Below are 16282 nucleotides of genomic sequence, written 5' to 3'. Positions count from 1 at the left end.
CCCGTTCTTCATCTTTGAAAACAGTTGTTCACAAATGTGCATACTTCCAAGAAGTGGTAACACGAGTGAGATGTGACAGTGAAGCGAGGGCGATTTCTCTCTGGTAAGATAAGCCTTGTAAAAGAACGATAAAGAGATCAGATCAAATTTTTGATTGCAAACCTGTACATTCCATTTGAAATGTCATACATAATGTGTTCGTGTCAACTGAAAACTGAGTCTCAAATATACAAAAAAATGGATTTTTTTTGGCCATCTTGAAACTTACTCTCAAATTCTTTTATCAAAAGGGAAAGCACAGCTGCATGTTTTTTTTCTATTCACAGGACTGTGTTTAGCCAGCGTATCAAAATGCATACAATTGTTTGCCATACTTAAGTGAGTACAGCACCCTCCCCGTACCCTGGTTTCAGCCCAGATAGGGTTAATAGCATACTGATGTTTGGCTGTCGGTGTGTGATGGGTGCATGCCCAGGGATGCACAGCGGAGCTGCCATGATGGTGTGGAGCAGGGGGCAGGCTGCACTGTGAGCAGTGCCAGACAATGTACAGCTCACAGGTTGGACATGCCCTGCTAACCCACCTGCTTGTCTGCATCCTGCCGCAGCCCTGAAATTGGGATTGCTGGGAGGCAAGTGATGCTGGAGGCAGGGAGGGATCTGGTACTGCTGTTGATTGCAGAGCATACCCTGGGGCAGTCAACCAACGTGTGTGGTCTGAGTTCCTTTCTCTTCTCAGCCAGGGATTGCAAGTCTGTTTTCCAGCTGGTCTGCCAGTTGGCCTTGTTGCTGAGCTGAGTTAGGGAAGGGCATCACATCTGCCTGCTGCTCAGAGATGAACCCTTTCACAGTGGAGATCACAAGCTTCCCAAGGCAAAGAGCGTGTGAGAGGGAGCCTCTCTTATCATAGCCCAGTGGTTAAGATTGATAGAACAGCAAATTGTAAATCTTAGCTCCTGCATCCTTGAACAGTGTGTGCATTTTACAGACCGTGGATAATAACCTGAAATATTCCCTAGCCGCAATTTGTAACTGTTCCAGGTTGGCTGAATTAATGTTATCAATCCCTTTCACAGCACCTAGGCCTTGAGGTCTTGTATTCCAGTGTTGTTAAAGTAGGGATTGGATATTTGACTGGAAACTCATCTACTTTGCAAGGATAGGCTGTTTAAGGACCTAGGATAGGTGTTGTTATAGGGTATTCAGCAATTAGGGTAAGGAATAAGGATTTTTAACTGAAACAAACTAGATTTAAATTACATTTTAGGATTAAACTTGCTACTGAGATAGAGGTGAGGTTCCATTTTTTGGATGTCAGTCTTTGCTTCACTTTCCCAAAAGAACTAAAGTGGTAGCTGACATCATAAAATGCTTTTTAGCTAAATATGACTCAGCTGTTTGAGCCTCTGTGTCATCTTCAAGCGAGAGTCAGCATGCATCACTTAAGCATTAATTCTACACCAGAATCTTGAGTTTCCTACTTGCAGTTTGGCTTGATTAATGTTAACCACAACTGTTGGCAGTACTGTTTCTGTCTGCTGTATATTTTTCATATCTAACATGCAATATGCCTCTCAGAGGAGGTCTTTTAATTTCATCTTTCTTTACCCTCAGTCTGTGTAGACTTTTCTCCACTTACTGCACAAAAGATCAGCTGAGCTGCTCCTTCCATGGCATCAATAGGATTTTCCAGCGTAAGTCTCTCATCTATAAATGGATCAAGATGTTTAAAATGCGGCTCCCTGTGTGGATTAAAGACCTCAAGCATGGGTAATAAGATTGTACCTTTCACTGCAGTAATGTCAGTTAGATCAATCCAGGGCCTTAGTGACTGGGAGTTACCGTTTCAGCTGAATTGACTAAGTAAGGCTACAAATTCATGTCATGGATTTTATTCTGGGCAGGACGAGGATCTTGTGAACAGTGGAGTGAACACTGCAAGCAGTGCCTGGCCATTTCAGAGAATAGAAAGAAATGCATCTGGTCTTGGTCAGATTTTGAGATGTTTGGTAGAAATATATGGTGGTGTGGTAGAGTTCCCTGTTTTACCTTTTTAGAGAAAAAGAGTGACATCTGCAGAGGAGACAAAACTGGGACCTACGTTAAAGGACAGATATGCTACTACTTTTTATTTTTTTCCTTAGGTAAGCCATTCTTTTATTTCCTGGAAGTAGTTGGTTATGTGCAGTGTCCTAAAATAGACTACAGCATTTGGAAAGTAAATCCGTTAAATAGAACAACTAGTGATTACATATTGGACTGTTTCTAATATAATTCAGATATTTTTCTGAAAGGCTAATGCACATGTTCTGATTGTTCTTCTCTCTCTTTTTTCTGTTCTTTCAAGGAAAACATTATCAAGCAAGTTATAATAGAAACTAGAATTGACTCAATCTAGTATAGTGAAAGAGACGCTGTAGCATCATTAGGGTTTTGAGCAAGAGACTGACTAAACAGAAGAGAATCTGTCTCTTTCCTTTTAGTAATTAACTATTGCTTCAGCTGGAGCCCTGTGTCACACACCAGTTCTCTCATCTAGGTATGTTATTATAACAGAACTAATGCTAAAGATTTTCAGGGCAAGGATGATGACTAAATGACCTAAACACCAGATTTCTTGTCTGCCCAGTACTAGGCTCAGAGATGTGAGTACTTAACATGAATGAACATGCACTTCAGTACAGCAGTACTGAATAAGCACATGTCAGTGTTCACACGGCTTCAGCGAGGTCAGCTACAAAATCCATGGCCTTATGCAAGTACTTAAACATGTGACTGCCTCCTGGATTTTGTAGCTGACTGCACAGAAGCCGTGTGAACACTGACACAAACTTGTAACTTTGGCACCTGCATGTTGGTATGATTCATTCATTTCTGTTAATAAAATTAATTTGGGGAAATAAAGAATTGCTGTACTATGATAAATATCTTACAAAGGATCCTTGAGCATGTGTAAAACAAAGGGAGAAACTCAATGTATGCAGGGCAACTCTGAGAGCTGCACTGAGGGTTTAGTAAGTGAGGGGCTGAGGGTCCTGCATGTAGAAGGTGCCACGCAAGCAAGTTTCAAGCTGAGCCTTAGGGTTATGATTCAAGATATAATGACTGTATAGGCAGCTTGAGAGCCAAGATGGTCTCTCCTACAGGTGGTACTGTCTGAAGCAGTAAGGTTTATGTGCCCTTGCCTATGGCTGCCGCTAGCTGCTGATGTTCTGGTATTGGTCTGAATCAATGTTTTGAACACTACGTAATGTTGAATGACCCTTGCTGGAAAGTCAGTTCAGGTCTTCCTCCTAGTGTGCTTGAATGCAAGAGATCTGCATTACAAAAAACGATTTTCTTTTTAAGGGCTAAATACCAGTGCTTGAAGTGTTTTTAAAAGGGCCTAAGATTCTTTGAGAAACAATCTGGTACAAGTAAATATTGCATCTTACTTGAAAAACATTAGTAGCTCTCCTCTTCTGGAGTGGACGTTGCTTTTCAAATGGCCAGATTTTTCTCTCATCTACTTCATTTCTGCTGTTAATTATTCTGTCCCCATAGTAAGCCCAAACATCTCTTTATCAGAGATTGTCTCTTGCTATTTTAAAGTTGGAATAGTGTCAAATCTGTCCTGTTAAGCCATTTGCTTGCTATTGCTCAAGAAACTGAGAACACCGTGGCAAAATTGAGTGAATTTCCTTTGTTCTCCCCCTCACTACTTTATGTTAGAATGAGGATAGAACAGAACAGTTCAGTTAGAATGGACCTTGCAAGATCACGAAGTCCAACTGCCTGACTTCTTCAGGGCTAACCAAAAGTTAAAACACATTTGTGAGGGCGTTGTTCAAACGCGTTTTGAACGCTGATAGGTTCGTGGAACATCAACCACCTCTCTAGGAATCCTCTCCCGTTGTCTGTCCGCCCTCTTGGCACAAATACAGGTCAGCAAAGTGGAGGGAATAGAAAGTCTAGGCATTGTTTTCCTTGTCAGTTCTTGCTGACTCCTCCTATTCTCTCCAGAAAACGCATTAGGAATTAAGAAAAATGAGTAACATGCTTCCTGCTTTTCTTGTAGCATCTGTCTTATGTCTTACATTTTCTGCTTTGTTTTGTTTTGTTCTTCCTTTCCCTCCAGAAAGGAAAGCCTTCACAGAGCACGCAGTGCATGTGCGATGCTGTCATACTGAATTGGCTATGCCAGCACTAGGTCTACTTTTTATTTAGTCATGCATCCCTGTCAGTGGATTCTGGGGCTGAGGAGCCACTGCCATAAAGTACTGGAGGTGTACATTACATTGACAGCGGCTCTGTCAGTGTAGTGATTGTTTTAGTTCTGGATAATGGCTGATACAATACTACAAAAAGTGCTATGCTATAGGTTGAATGTGGCTTCTGGCTAGTTTTGCTTTCCTCTTGTATGGCAAAGTGAAATTATTTAACTGGATGCAGTAGTTGTTTTGAGGCGTGATTTTGCTGAGTACTGAAAAAGGGAAATTAAGTTAATAAAGAATGACTGCCACGTACTGAAGTGTGAAAAGGTGCAGAAAATAAAGTGATTATTTGCAATATGTAAGTATCCTTAAGCACCTACCTGCCTGTGCAGATTCATTCTCATTTCACTGGGTTTGGTGTTAATGTAAGCCAGCAGATATCAGTATCTTCGTTGCCAGAATTAACAGCAGAACTTCTTTTGTGGTGTTCTGTACTTCTGCTGAAGAGGCAGTGACGTAAATTGGTGTGTATTATTATTTGTCAGTAAGATAGCTATGTATCTTCCAGTAGTATGTTAATGTAAGCAAGTGTCACCTTTGGTTTGTTCTTTGACTTATTCTCTATTGAGAGAAGTGTTGTGTTTACTGAAATAGTGCTTTGTTCTGAGAGATGCAAGAAATGGATACAAACCCTGCACTTAGTTTTGCTGGCAAAGTGAAGTACAGATGTGAAAGTGCATTTTTGTCCCTAGAATGAAAAGTGCTGTCTGTGGGAAGTCTTGTTCCAGGCTGGATTCTCTTCACGGCCCCACACCTTCAGCAAAGCTGTGCTGCATGTGCACAGAAGCCTGCCCTTACCAAGGCAGCAGTAACACACCAGGAAGCAGACTTGTGGACTTGAGATGACCTTCTTCAGCGTGGACTGAAGCAGTTTGAAAGTGAAGACAATAGTCCTGAATAAGAGTGTGCTTGTACTGATGTGACTGGGACCTGTAGTTGGCAGTGTGAAGTTTTTTTGTGAGCCCTTCTTATGTCAGCTCTGTTAAATTCATGTCCAGACTTCTTTGTGTTTCATATCTGAAGACAAACGCTTCATCTTTAAATCTCATTTTTGTAAATCATAGTATCATAGAATGGCCTGGGTTGAAAAGAACCACAATGCTTGTCTAGTTTCAGCCCCCTACTACATGCAGGGTTGCCAGCCAGCAGACCAGGCTGCCCAAAGTGTGTCCAGTGTGCCCTGTGTGTTGCCAATACCACATCCAGCCTGGCCTTGAATGCCTGCAGGGATGGGGCATCCACAGCCTCCTTGGGCAACCTGTTCCAGTGTCTCACTACCCTCTGGGTGAAAAACTTCCTCCTAATATTTAACCTAAACCTCCCTGACTTAGTTTAAAACCATTCCCCCTTGTCCTATCACTATCCACCCTAGTTTGTAATTCTTTGCATTATTGTTTCCATACTGAACACATCCCACAAAAAAAATGTTTTCCAGATCAAGTCCTATGGGGCTTTTTTGGTGGTGGTGAGCTGCCTGTTTTTTTTCCCCTGTAAATCCTTTTCCTCTTAATTTCTATTTTATCTACTCCCAAAGACTGACTCTCTCATACTTACCAGTTCTCAATTCTACTCTGATAAGCTTTGAATCAGGTTGGGAAATTTTATTCTTCTTCCGTTTCTCTTCTGTTGCAGATTTTGACTTGAACTATTTTTGGCATTGGAGCAAGTTTACAGACTACGTGCAGTGTGTCCTGACCTTCACTGGTGTCACCGGTTACATCACTTACCTCTGGCTTGATTCATCTCTTTTTGTGGAAACCCTGGGCTTCCTTGCAGTTTTCACAGAGGCTATGTTAGGCGTTCCTCAGCTCTACCGTAACTACCAGAATAGGTCCACAGAAGGAATGAGGTATGGTGTTTGCCTTAAATAAAACAAGTACATGTGTGTGTGCTTAGGTAAATATTTTTGTAGTGTGAGAATGCTTTTCTGTCATCTTTCTACATTTTAATTGAAAATACAGCAGTTCTTGGGGTAGACCCTCTGTCAGCTTAAACTGGTGCAGCACTGCTGTAGGCAGTGGGAGCTCATTTATATCCCCAAGATCTGACCCATTGTTCAGACCTAGCTGGACAGTTTCAAGATGAAATATGTTTTATTACAATAATATGCAGAGCTACTGCTGTTGCCATTAGAAGTGGTGTGAAGAAGTCCTCTGTATCAAAAGTACTAAAGACAAAGTCTACAGCTAGTAATTGTTGTTGTAACTCATGCTCACTGCTTGTTCTTACAAATTTACTTAGCTCTTTTCTGTAATATGTTACTAGTGTTAGTAGCAAATAACATCAGTATTGTTGTGTAGAAACTTGTACCTGACATTTAAAAGAGCTCAAGCCTAGGAAGAACACTCATGTAAACAGGTGTAGAACAGAAAACTTTAATCTTATGCTCACTGTTGAGACATTTGAACTAGATTATCATTTCATACCGTTTATTGTATGTGTCAGTATTAACACTAAGGTTTCCAAATTGCAAATACAACTTGTAGAGCTTCTGCAGAGAGAAAAACATTCACCACACTGCATCAGTGCACCAGTTATAGAAAACAGTACAGCAACAAATTCAATTCAGGAAGTACTTTTGTCATTAGTGATTGTCTTCTTTCTGCTTTGAAAGTTCCTCTGCTTCTGAAAGTTCTTCTGCTTCTGCTTTGGAAGTTCCTCTTTCATTGACTTTAAACTTGCTGACATAATTTTTGCTTTGAAAACAAATAATCATCTCTACCTCCTTCACACCAAAGCAGTTACATCTGTTGACACTATTCCTTTTGCTTGTTTAGAAATCTGCTGTGATACTCAAAGCATTTTCTTATTGGAACACCCTTGATTAGAGTCAGGATTTCCTTCCAAAGTATTTGGGTATTTTGCCTGCACACACTGCTTTGGACAATTTTGTGTGATACCCAGTTTACCTACTAGACCTTATTTATACTCTGGTTTGACTTTCGCTTTATGTTTTTTTTTAATCTGTGGATTATAATGCCATATTAAGATAGCTGCTTCTGGATAATGATCTGCTTTTCCTTAGCTCCTGTCTGAAGATCTGAGCTGCTTTTTTTCTACTTTTTTCTATTTGCTACTTAGTAAAATGAGGACAGAAACTTTGTGCTTCGAATGAATGGTTTAATTCCTTGCATGGAAACACAGAGTTGCATAATTCTTATGTAAAACTGCTTTGGTAAAGACCACTGTTCAGTTGACAGAAGATGCAGTAGAAGCTCTCATTCCCTTGCCATCAAACAGGGCTAGGTCTAAGGATAGCCACCCTCCTTGTCTGGTGTACCTGCAGATTTTCCCCTTGGATTCCCAAAGCAGTACTTTGCATACTATTGGATATTTGGGGGTGTGAATACTGGTAAGATAGTACAGGGCTTGTACTGCAACTTTACTGCAGCTGGGATGTGCTCATGTCTTTGTCCAGGTCACATTGTAGCTTTATATGTATTGCAAGAACCACATATACTTTCTAGCACTGTGTAGTCCTGAATTGATCTGATGGTCTATAAGCATTATCAAGCTCTTCCTGCTATGACAGTGATTTCTGCTAATGTTTTACTTTCTGTTGAAGGAGCTGTTGTTTCTTCTGATTTTCCCTTCCTGTGCCTGCTTCTCTATTTAAAAGCAGAGAGGAGACCTCAATCCTGGAAGTGCTGAAGTAAGCATCTAGCAGTCCAGCCATGCAGCTCATAGAATTGAATTAATGAACTTGGATAGGTATTTGCCAGGAGCTAGTTGATGCCCAGTGGGATATATTTACTACCCCATCGAGTTTGCGGATGATACCGAGCTGGTTGATGCATTGGAGGGAAGGGAAGCCATCCAGAGGGACCTGGGCAGGCTGGAGAAGTGGGCCCACGAAAACCTAATGAGGTTAAACAGGGCCAAGTGCAAGGTGCTGGGGCAATCCCAGGTATTGATACAGACTGGGGGCAGATCTCCTTGAGAGCAGCCCTGCGCAGAAGGACTTGGGGTCCTGGTGGACGAGAAGCTGGCCATGAGGCAGCAGTGTGCGCCTGCAGCCCGGAAGGCCAGCTGTGTTCTGGGCTGCATGAAAAAGGGGCGGCCAGCAGGGAGAGGGAGGTGATCGTCCCCCTCTGCTCGGCTCTTGTGAGGCCCCATCTGCAGCGCTGCGTCCAGGCCTGGGGCCCCCAGCACAGGAAGGACGTGGAGCTCTGGGAGTGGGGCCAGAGGAGGCACTGAGATGAGCAGAGGGCTGGAGCAGCTCTGCTGTGAGGAAAGGCTGAGGGAACTGGGCTTGTTGAGCTTGGAGAAGAGAAGGCTGTGGGAGACCTCATGGTGGCCTTCCAGTGCTTGGAGGGGGTGTAGAAACAGGAGGGGGAACGGCTGTTTGTGAGGGTGGACGGTGATAGGACAAGGGGAATGGTTTTAAACTGAGACAGGGGGTTTAGATTGGATATTAGGAGGAAGTTTTTCCCCCAGAGGTGGTGAGGCACTGGCACAGGTTGCCCAAGGAGGCTGTGGATGCCCCATCCCTACAGGCATTGAAGGCCAGGCTGGATGTGGCTCTGGGCAGCCTGGTCTGCTGGTTGGTGACCTGCACACAGCAGGGGTTGGAACTGGGTGAGCATCGTAGTTCTTTCCAACCCAGGCCGTTCTATGATTACATGCAGAAATGGTTTACACTGTTGGAAACGACTGAGCTGGTGATCCTTTGCCTGTCAACAGGGCCATAATGGACAACTGCCAGATAGCCTCTTAGCTGGCCTCAGTGGCAAAGTGAAGTAATAAGTTTCAGGTATCCTTGTGACTTTAAGCTTAACAGGGAGAGAAGTAAGGATTAAGCTGCTTTAGCCTATTAAGCCTACTTAATGACCTTTTAGACTGTGGTAACTTCTTAAACCACAGTAGTGCATTCAGCTGTAGTGCATAACTGGAGCCCACGTCTGATAAAAGCATCACAGTTTACTAGGGTCAGAGGAGAGGTTCTTTGAAGGTCCTCATTGCCTGACTAAGGAAAACATAAGCTGTCTTCTGTCTCTGAAGTAGGACTGAAGGGGACATAACATCTCATATGTTAAATCTGTTTCTGTTTTAGCAAAACAGTCAAAATAGGAATGGAAAGTAAAACTGCAGTATGTGGCCACATCTGAACAAGATGTCCTGCCAGACTTTGCAGATATAATCTTGTTTCTGAAAAAAAGGTGTCAGATAACCCTGTGGACTCCTCGTCCCAATCACTCGTATCTGTTTAAAATAGAAGTTGAGGATATCTCATGCTTGGGGTAGTAATTGTTTTCAGATAAACGGACTTGGAGACAGAAAGCCAAGAGATGTAAATGGGACACATGGCTGTGGTGGACGGCAGAATACCCTTGGAACTGTTCTGAAAAGAGCCTGTGGTGGTTTAATATCCATGGATTAGCTCAGCACCACCACACCGCTCTGTCGCTCCTTCTCAGGACATGCAGAGAAACTAAGGTGAAAAGAGTTTGTGGGTTGTGATAAGGACAGGGAGATCTCTCGCCAGTTACCATCACCAGCAAAACAAGCTCAGCTTGAGGGAGATGAATGTGATGTACTGCCTATTACTGATGGACTAGACCAGTGAGAACTAAGAGCAAACTAAAGCCACCTTTACCCCCATCTACCCATTTCTGCATCTTCTGGGTCTGCACAAGGGTAGGTTTGCTCTATGACAGTCTGTTTTCCATTTCTGTCTGCTGCCCTGCCATACTCTGCTCTGGAATAATAATTGCCCTTCATTGAAAGATTTTCACAGAAGGTCATTGAAGTCATTTGTCAGTGCCCTTCTTTGACAGTCAACTGCTGCTCCATCTGTATGGAGCTGTTGTTTCTTATCAGCCAGTGCTCGGAGTTTCACAGCCGCTGGATGGTAGAAACTCCCCAGGTCCAGGAAAGGGAGGACTGGCAGTAGGAGTGAACTGGACTGCATTTCACAGAGTCTCAGGTACCACAGTACTGATGATAGCCAAATCTGTCCATCCATGGTTAGCTTGGAGGTTTATGGTTCCAGTAAGGAAGGCCTTCTTTCAGTGGTTGATTAGTTCCTCCTGGCTGTACGCTTTTTGTCTCTTGCCAGCTGCTCCCCATGCAGGAGGCAGCATGTATGCCCATGGCTTAGGGCCATTCATGTAACTAGGGGGTTGGACAGGCAGAGCCAGCAGAGGGCTGTGGTCTCCCTCTTCTTGTTGTGATGTTTCAGTCTTCTTGAAAAGAACCTCCTCTCTTTGTATCCTTCATCAAGATTCGCTGATACCGGGTAGAAGGCTCAGCGCTTTGACACACTGAGGCAGCCAACACAATCAATTAGACTGTCTTTCTGTTCATGTAAGTCTGTCTTGAGAAGACTGGCTGGAAAGACTGAGTCAGATCATTGTGCTGTGTTGGTCACTGTGATTATCTTGTTGTTTAAAAAAAAAAGTCACTAAAGGAGAAACAATTGGCCTTTATTGTCTCACAAGCAGATGGAGCCAAGAGTTGCAAATCTGAGTGCTTTTCCATTTGGAACTGTTGTATGAGACATGTTATGGCTGTAAGCTAGTTCCAAGCAAGTGTTTATCTGAAATGTGTCCAATAAAGTAGATGCAGTGTGCAGGGAGATAAATTGTATGGAATGTATATCTTGTAATATTATTTCCTCTTTTCTGCTATTGATAATAAAAAATACTAGAAGACAATATTTCCTGGGGAGATAAGATTTTGTTGTAGGGTGCCTTTATTCAGTACTCCTCTATGACATAATTTTTCCTTTATGACATAATGCAGTTCTTTATATCATTTCTGTAAAGGAAGCTGTGAACTTCTGAGGACAGCGTTTGTCCCAGAAACAAATCCTTGCTTTATCCAAATTCTGCAAAGGTTAATGTCAGCCCATATTAGATTAGCAAGGTGCTGTGATGGACAGATGTCGAAAGCTGTACTCAGTACTGGCTAACCCAGTGTCTGGTCACCTGCTGTAATGAGATTTTGGATTTGAGCATACTGAGCAAGTGCTGTAAAAATGGCATTCTTGTGTTTTCTGTGGGGCTTTTTTTTTTAGGTGGAAGGATTTTTTTGAATAGTGAGTAGATAACACAGCTCAAGTGTTAAACTACAAAGAATGAGCAAGAGTTCTGGGTGTTTCTGCTGGGGCACACACTTTTTATATTAGTCTCATAATGACTAATTTTAGTTTAATTGAAAAGAGATGATGGGTACAATCAGCATCTGTTACAGCAATTTCGTTGCATACATGTACTTTGTGGAAGTTCAATAAAGGACAAAGGAGAAATAGCTGAAAATGACTTGTAAAAGTGCTAATAGGAAGGGAAATAGAGGAGGATATAAGCAATAGCAGTGAAGACTGTATTTCTCTTAGCTCTTGTTTTTCCTTGTCAGAACTTGCATGGATCAAAATCAAAGAAATAAGAGTAGGAGTAAGAGATGCCTTCATCAGAATTCTGAAGTAGATGCTGTACAATGCAGAGGTGACCTGAGTTTAAGTGCTCTGTCCCATCCAGAACTTTTACAAAGGAAGGTGCTGAAGAGGGAACCATTCTAGAGAGTCTTTGGACCTGCAGCCCCCAGATGTCCATGTAGCATTGTGTCTACTCTTAAAATAGTAATTTCATTATACATTAAGTGGTCAAAACAAATAAGATGATGGAAGGGCTGCAGAAGGCTGCAGCCATTTACTTCAAAAAAAAAAAAAAAAACAAACTCAGACAACTGCTAATTTTTTTCTAGGTGCTGTTACATCAGAAAAATAAACAGGCTTGGTCTCTCTTCAGCATGCTCAGAATGGAGACAGAGTCCTTTCCGCGTGCAAGCAGATGATTTGAAAACCATTTTGTTCTATCTCAGGAAGCAAACAGCTTGTCTTCTGTTCTTCACCCATTCTTCTATTCCAGGATCCTCTTCTCTGTACCATTAGTCCCATGTTCTTTTCCTTTCCCCTTCTGTACTCAATTTCTGCTGACTTTCTGTGGATGTACTGTTTGAAGTTGACTATACAGAGCTCCACACCATGCTCACCTCCATGCTTGCCTGCCGTGTTTCCTCAGCGTACTGTTCTCTCAAGATTTGCAGTAACACATTGTGGGGCTCCGAAGACTGTTCTGTGAGGCTTGTGTACTCAACACGTGTAGGAATTTTAGGAACTGAATGAAGAGAAGATGGGTTAAAAAAATCCCAGGAGGGAGTATGGAACCAACCTTCCCTTATGCTTCCGCCTCTTAACAACAGTGTGAGTGACAGCAAACACTTCCCTAGCATTGCCTAGGGTGTAGTATGGTGTGAATTGCTGAAGCTCTTGCACATATTGCATGTGTCCCATCCTTTCTACCTTCACAACTTTCTGCTTTCTCTTTCCCTTAGCACGTAATCCCATCAGTTCAAGAAGAAAATTAAAAGCGAAATACTTCAAACCAAATGCGTTCTTTTACAGATAGTTCAAGGCTTCTTCATAGTGATAGGAATAAAACACTGCCAGTATGTTTAATCAGCACTCTCTTCAGTTGATGCTTTTCTTTTTACCCTGAAAATTTGAAATACAAGAGAAAATGAGTTGTACTTTTTTACTTATCTTTGTAAGTTTGCAGATGACAACAAGTAGGGAGGAAGTGCTGATCTGGCTGAGGGTAGGAAGGCCCTACAGAGGGATCTGGACAGTCTGGATCGCTGGACTGAAGCCAATGGGATGAAGTTCAGCAAGACCAAGTGCCAGGACTTACGCTTTAGTGACAGCAACGCCATGCACAGGCTTGGGGCAGAATGGCTGGAAAACTGTGCAGAGGAAAAGGACTTGTGTTCTGGTTGATGCTCAGCTGTACGTGATCCAGCAGTGTGTCCAGGTGGCCAAAAGGGTCAACAGTATCCTGGTTTGTATCAGAAATGGTGTTGCCAGCAGGAGCAGGGAGGTGGTTTTTCCCCGGAATCAGGGGGAAGCTCTTTACTGTGAGAGTGGTGAGGTGCTGCAACAGCTGCCCAGAGAGGCTGTGGATGCACGTCCATCCCTGGAGGCGTTCAAGGCCAGATTGGATGGGGCCCTGGGCAGCCCCATCCAATTAAATGGGGTGGGTTGGTGGCCCTGCCTGTGGCAGGGGGGTTGGAGATTCATGATCCTTGAGGTCCCTTCCAAACCTGGCCATTCTGTGATCTGCTCTGGTAAATGATACCCCTCAAGTACTGTGTTCACTTTCACTGCAAGAAAGACATTGGGGCCCTGAAGCATGTCCAGAGAAGGGCAACGAAGCTGCTGAGCAGTCTGGAAAACAAGATAGGGAGTGACTGAGGGAACTGGGTTTGTTGGTCTGGAGAAGTGGAGGCTCAAGGGTGGTTTTATTGCGCTCTACAACTACCTGAAAGGAGGTTGCAATGAGGTGGGGGGGTCAGCCTCTTCTCCCTGGTAATCATCACTAAGATGAGAGGGAATGACCTCCAGTTGCACCAGAGCAGGTTGATGCTGGCTATTAGGAGAAACTTCCCCCAAAGAATGGTCAGGCCCTGGAATGGGCTGCTGTAGGAGGTGATTGAGTCGCCATCCCTGAAGGTACTCAAGAAACGTAGTGTTTCATGTGAGAACGTAGGTACTGACATATTTTTGTGTGCTTTTTGCAAGGGGTTATTTTCTTGTGACAGTGAAGCGTTTCTGAGAAGCATATACTGAATAGCTTATCTTAGTTCCAGTTATCATGCTGACTGGAAAGTAGCGATAGTCATTTTTCCTAAGTAGTAACTCTTATTTGGGATTCCTGTTTCTCCAGTGTTTTCTTAAAATTAGAGATACTGAAGAATTTGGTTATTTCGTAAAAAATGACTGTTACTAGACTTTGTCCTTTTAGGTGTGCTGTCTTTGGAGACTGAATGCCAGGCATCTAGATCAGGGAGGGGAACTAGGCCTGATATTATGTGTATGTTGAACCGAGGTGGGAACTGCAGCTTTAAATCACTGGAACGCTACGAGTATGCTTAGTCTGTATCCTTATGAAGATGGGGAAAGTGTGCTAAAAGTGCCTTAAGTTAAATGGGACTAGGAGTTTGATTATTTCTTCGTTGCCTAGGGCAGGAGGAAAGGAGGATTAAAGAGCTTTACGGTTTGAGCCTTGGGGTGTGCTGCTGTGCTGATGCAATACTCTTTTATCCCATCTTTTTATTCCTCTTTAAGTGGATTATGTCCCAACATACTTAAAGTTACAAAAAGAAGGTCTCTGAATGGTGTCAGGCACAGGCACTATTTCCCTGTTTTGAGCACTGGCCCTTGAGCAGCAGGGTCCCATGGCACAAGGCAGGCTGCAGCAGGCAGGTGCTGGGAAGGGAGGTGTGGGAGCGCAGGCAGGCTCAGCTAGCTGTGCACAACTGCTGGAGGTGGGCAGCAGGACAGTGTCTACAGCAGCATTAGCTAGCAGCTGGACTTGCAGCTCTGGTGATTAAAGTGCCTTGAGGGGAGGGAGAAGAGATTGAAGGGGAAAATGCTCAAGAAGAAATTAATGAGCGAGATCCTAAAGGATGGTGTGATTTAGGTGTGCTCTACACCATTTCCGTCCAACTGACACCACTGTGAAGGCATTATTCTGTTTTGGCAGCAGATGGTGCTGTGCACTGTACTGTGAGCAGCACACGTGTGATTTGTTTCCCAAGCCTGTTTTCACCTGAGGAAAGCAGTTCCCCCTTGTGACAATTCTTGAAATTTCCAAATCCATCAGTAGCAGAACCCAGAGCCCTTCTGATATGTGCTTGTGTGGATGTATGGGTAGAATTAAGCTTAGGCATCTGGGCTGTGTCCGTTTATCCATCTCCTGGAAGGACGTTTGTGTGAATTGCAGTTCAAGTCTTTCCTTTGTTCCTCAGAAGAGATTTAACACCTGCTGTGCATAGCCTTAGGGTGTTCAAGGTTGTTAAGAGCTGCCACCCCTCTTCATGCAGCACCATATGGTCTAACTTGCAGAGCTCTAGGAAATACTTTGTAGATGTCAAGTCTGTGGACACCTACAGACTAAATTTTGGGTGTAGTGCTTGAAATAGCTAGAGCAGTGATCATGAATAGTCTACCAGCCCCATCACCATGTCTTGTAGTTTTCTCTGTGACTCTCCTTTGGCAGGTGTATCCTAGCAAACACTGGCTTCTGTGTGCAGATACTGAGCAGTGTCAAAATGCCTGAGATGCTCTTGCTCTTGGGAGTTTTGGAAACAGTTGTTCATGAGGAAAAGTAATTGATAAATAGCTGTTTACCTTGTTTTTCCATAACGCTTTTTTGTGTTTCTGCACGAAATGCGAATATTAAAGACACTTCCAAGTCACATCAGACAGTGTTTTTATGAGTGTGGTTTTTTGTGCTCCAGAGTGAGATCCATGCATTTTATTTTTCCTCAGTGAAGTATACATACTTGCAAATTACAGGAACTTTCAGATAGCTCTTTAATGTAGACCTGTTGGTGTCCATTACCTACAGATGTGACTATATCTCAGCTCCAGCAATCCAAAATAAATGCTGAATCTATCTGTATCCTGCCAGCAATGTGGGGCTGGACAACTGACTCTGTGGAGATTGTCAGTGCTGTTTCAGCCTTGAGGGAATTGTTGGAAAGTGAGGTAAGGGGCTCTCTCTGAGGGAGAGCATGTAGGATTGGTGGATAGTTTCATGCTTGAATTCCTAGCTGGCTGTGTGGTATTTAAAAACAAGATCTATGCTTGGTTGCTCAGGAGGTCCTGTCTTATGGTAGGCCTGTTTAGTTCCCAGATTTTCAAACTTCAGACACTGGCCTTTGGGTATCTGATTTTTCTCACTTCCCCTCTTTTAAAAATAGCTTCTGGCATGCTTAACAATTTGTTCAACATTAGGAGAGCTCCTTTTATGTTAAGCCTTGTGGCTTTTTGCTAGGAATAAATGCTGTATTTTTGTTGTTCATTTGTGCAGTGTTAAAAATACAATGGCATCAGGGTTTTTGTGTTTTCTGGACTGCATTGCACTGGTGAAGGCATGCCACCCTGTGATTGAAGTGCAGTGTTAGGGATACTTGCTGTCTTATGAATTAACTTGTTTTGGAGCATCAAATGGGAGCTGAAAGTTCTCC

The 16282-nt window shown here is 43.1% G+C and overlaps 1 protein-coding gene across 2 annotated transcripts in view; it reads left to right on the top strand.

Annotated features, from left to right (window-relative positions):
• The window catches only part of SLC66A2 (solute carrier family 66 member 2), a 58640-nt gene that overhangs the window by 32830 nt on the left and 9528 nt on the right, over positions 1-16282 (top strand). For both annotated transcript variants that reach the window (XM_048939096.1, XM_048939095.1), the window contains one exon: positions 5885-6101. In XM_048939096.1, coding sequence (XP_048795053.1) covers positions 5885-6101 — 217 coding nt within the window. The remainder of the gene's footprint in view (positions 1-5884; positions 6102-16282) is intronic.

The sequence above is a fragment of the Lagopus muta genome, chromosome 3 (assembly GCF_023343835.1).
Source record: "Lagopus muta isolate bLagMut1 chromosome 3, bLagMut1 primary, whole genome shotgun sequence".
Taxonomy (NCBI): Eukaryota; Metazoa; Chordata; class Aves; order Galliformes; family Phasianidae; genus Lagopus; species Lagopus muta.
Note: the sequence above shows the minus strand (reverse complement) of the source record. Positions and strands in the feature narration are given on the sequence as shown.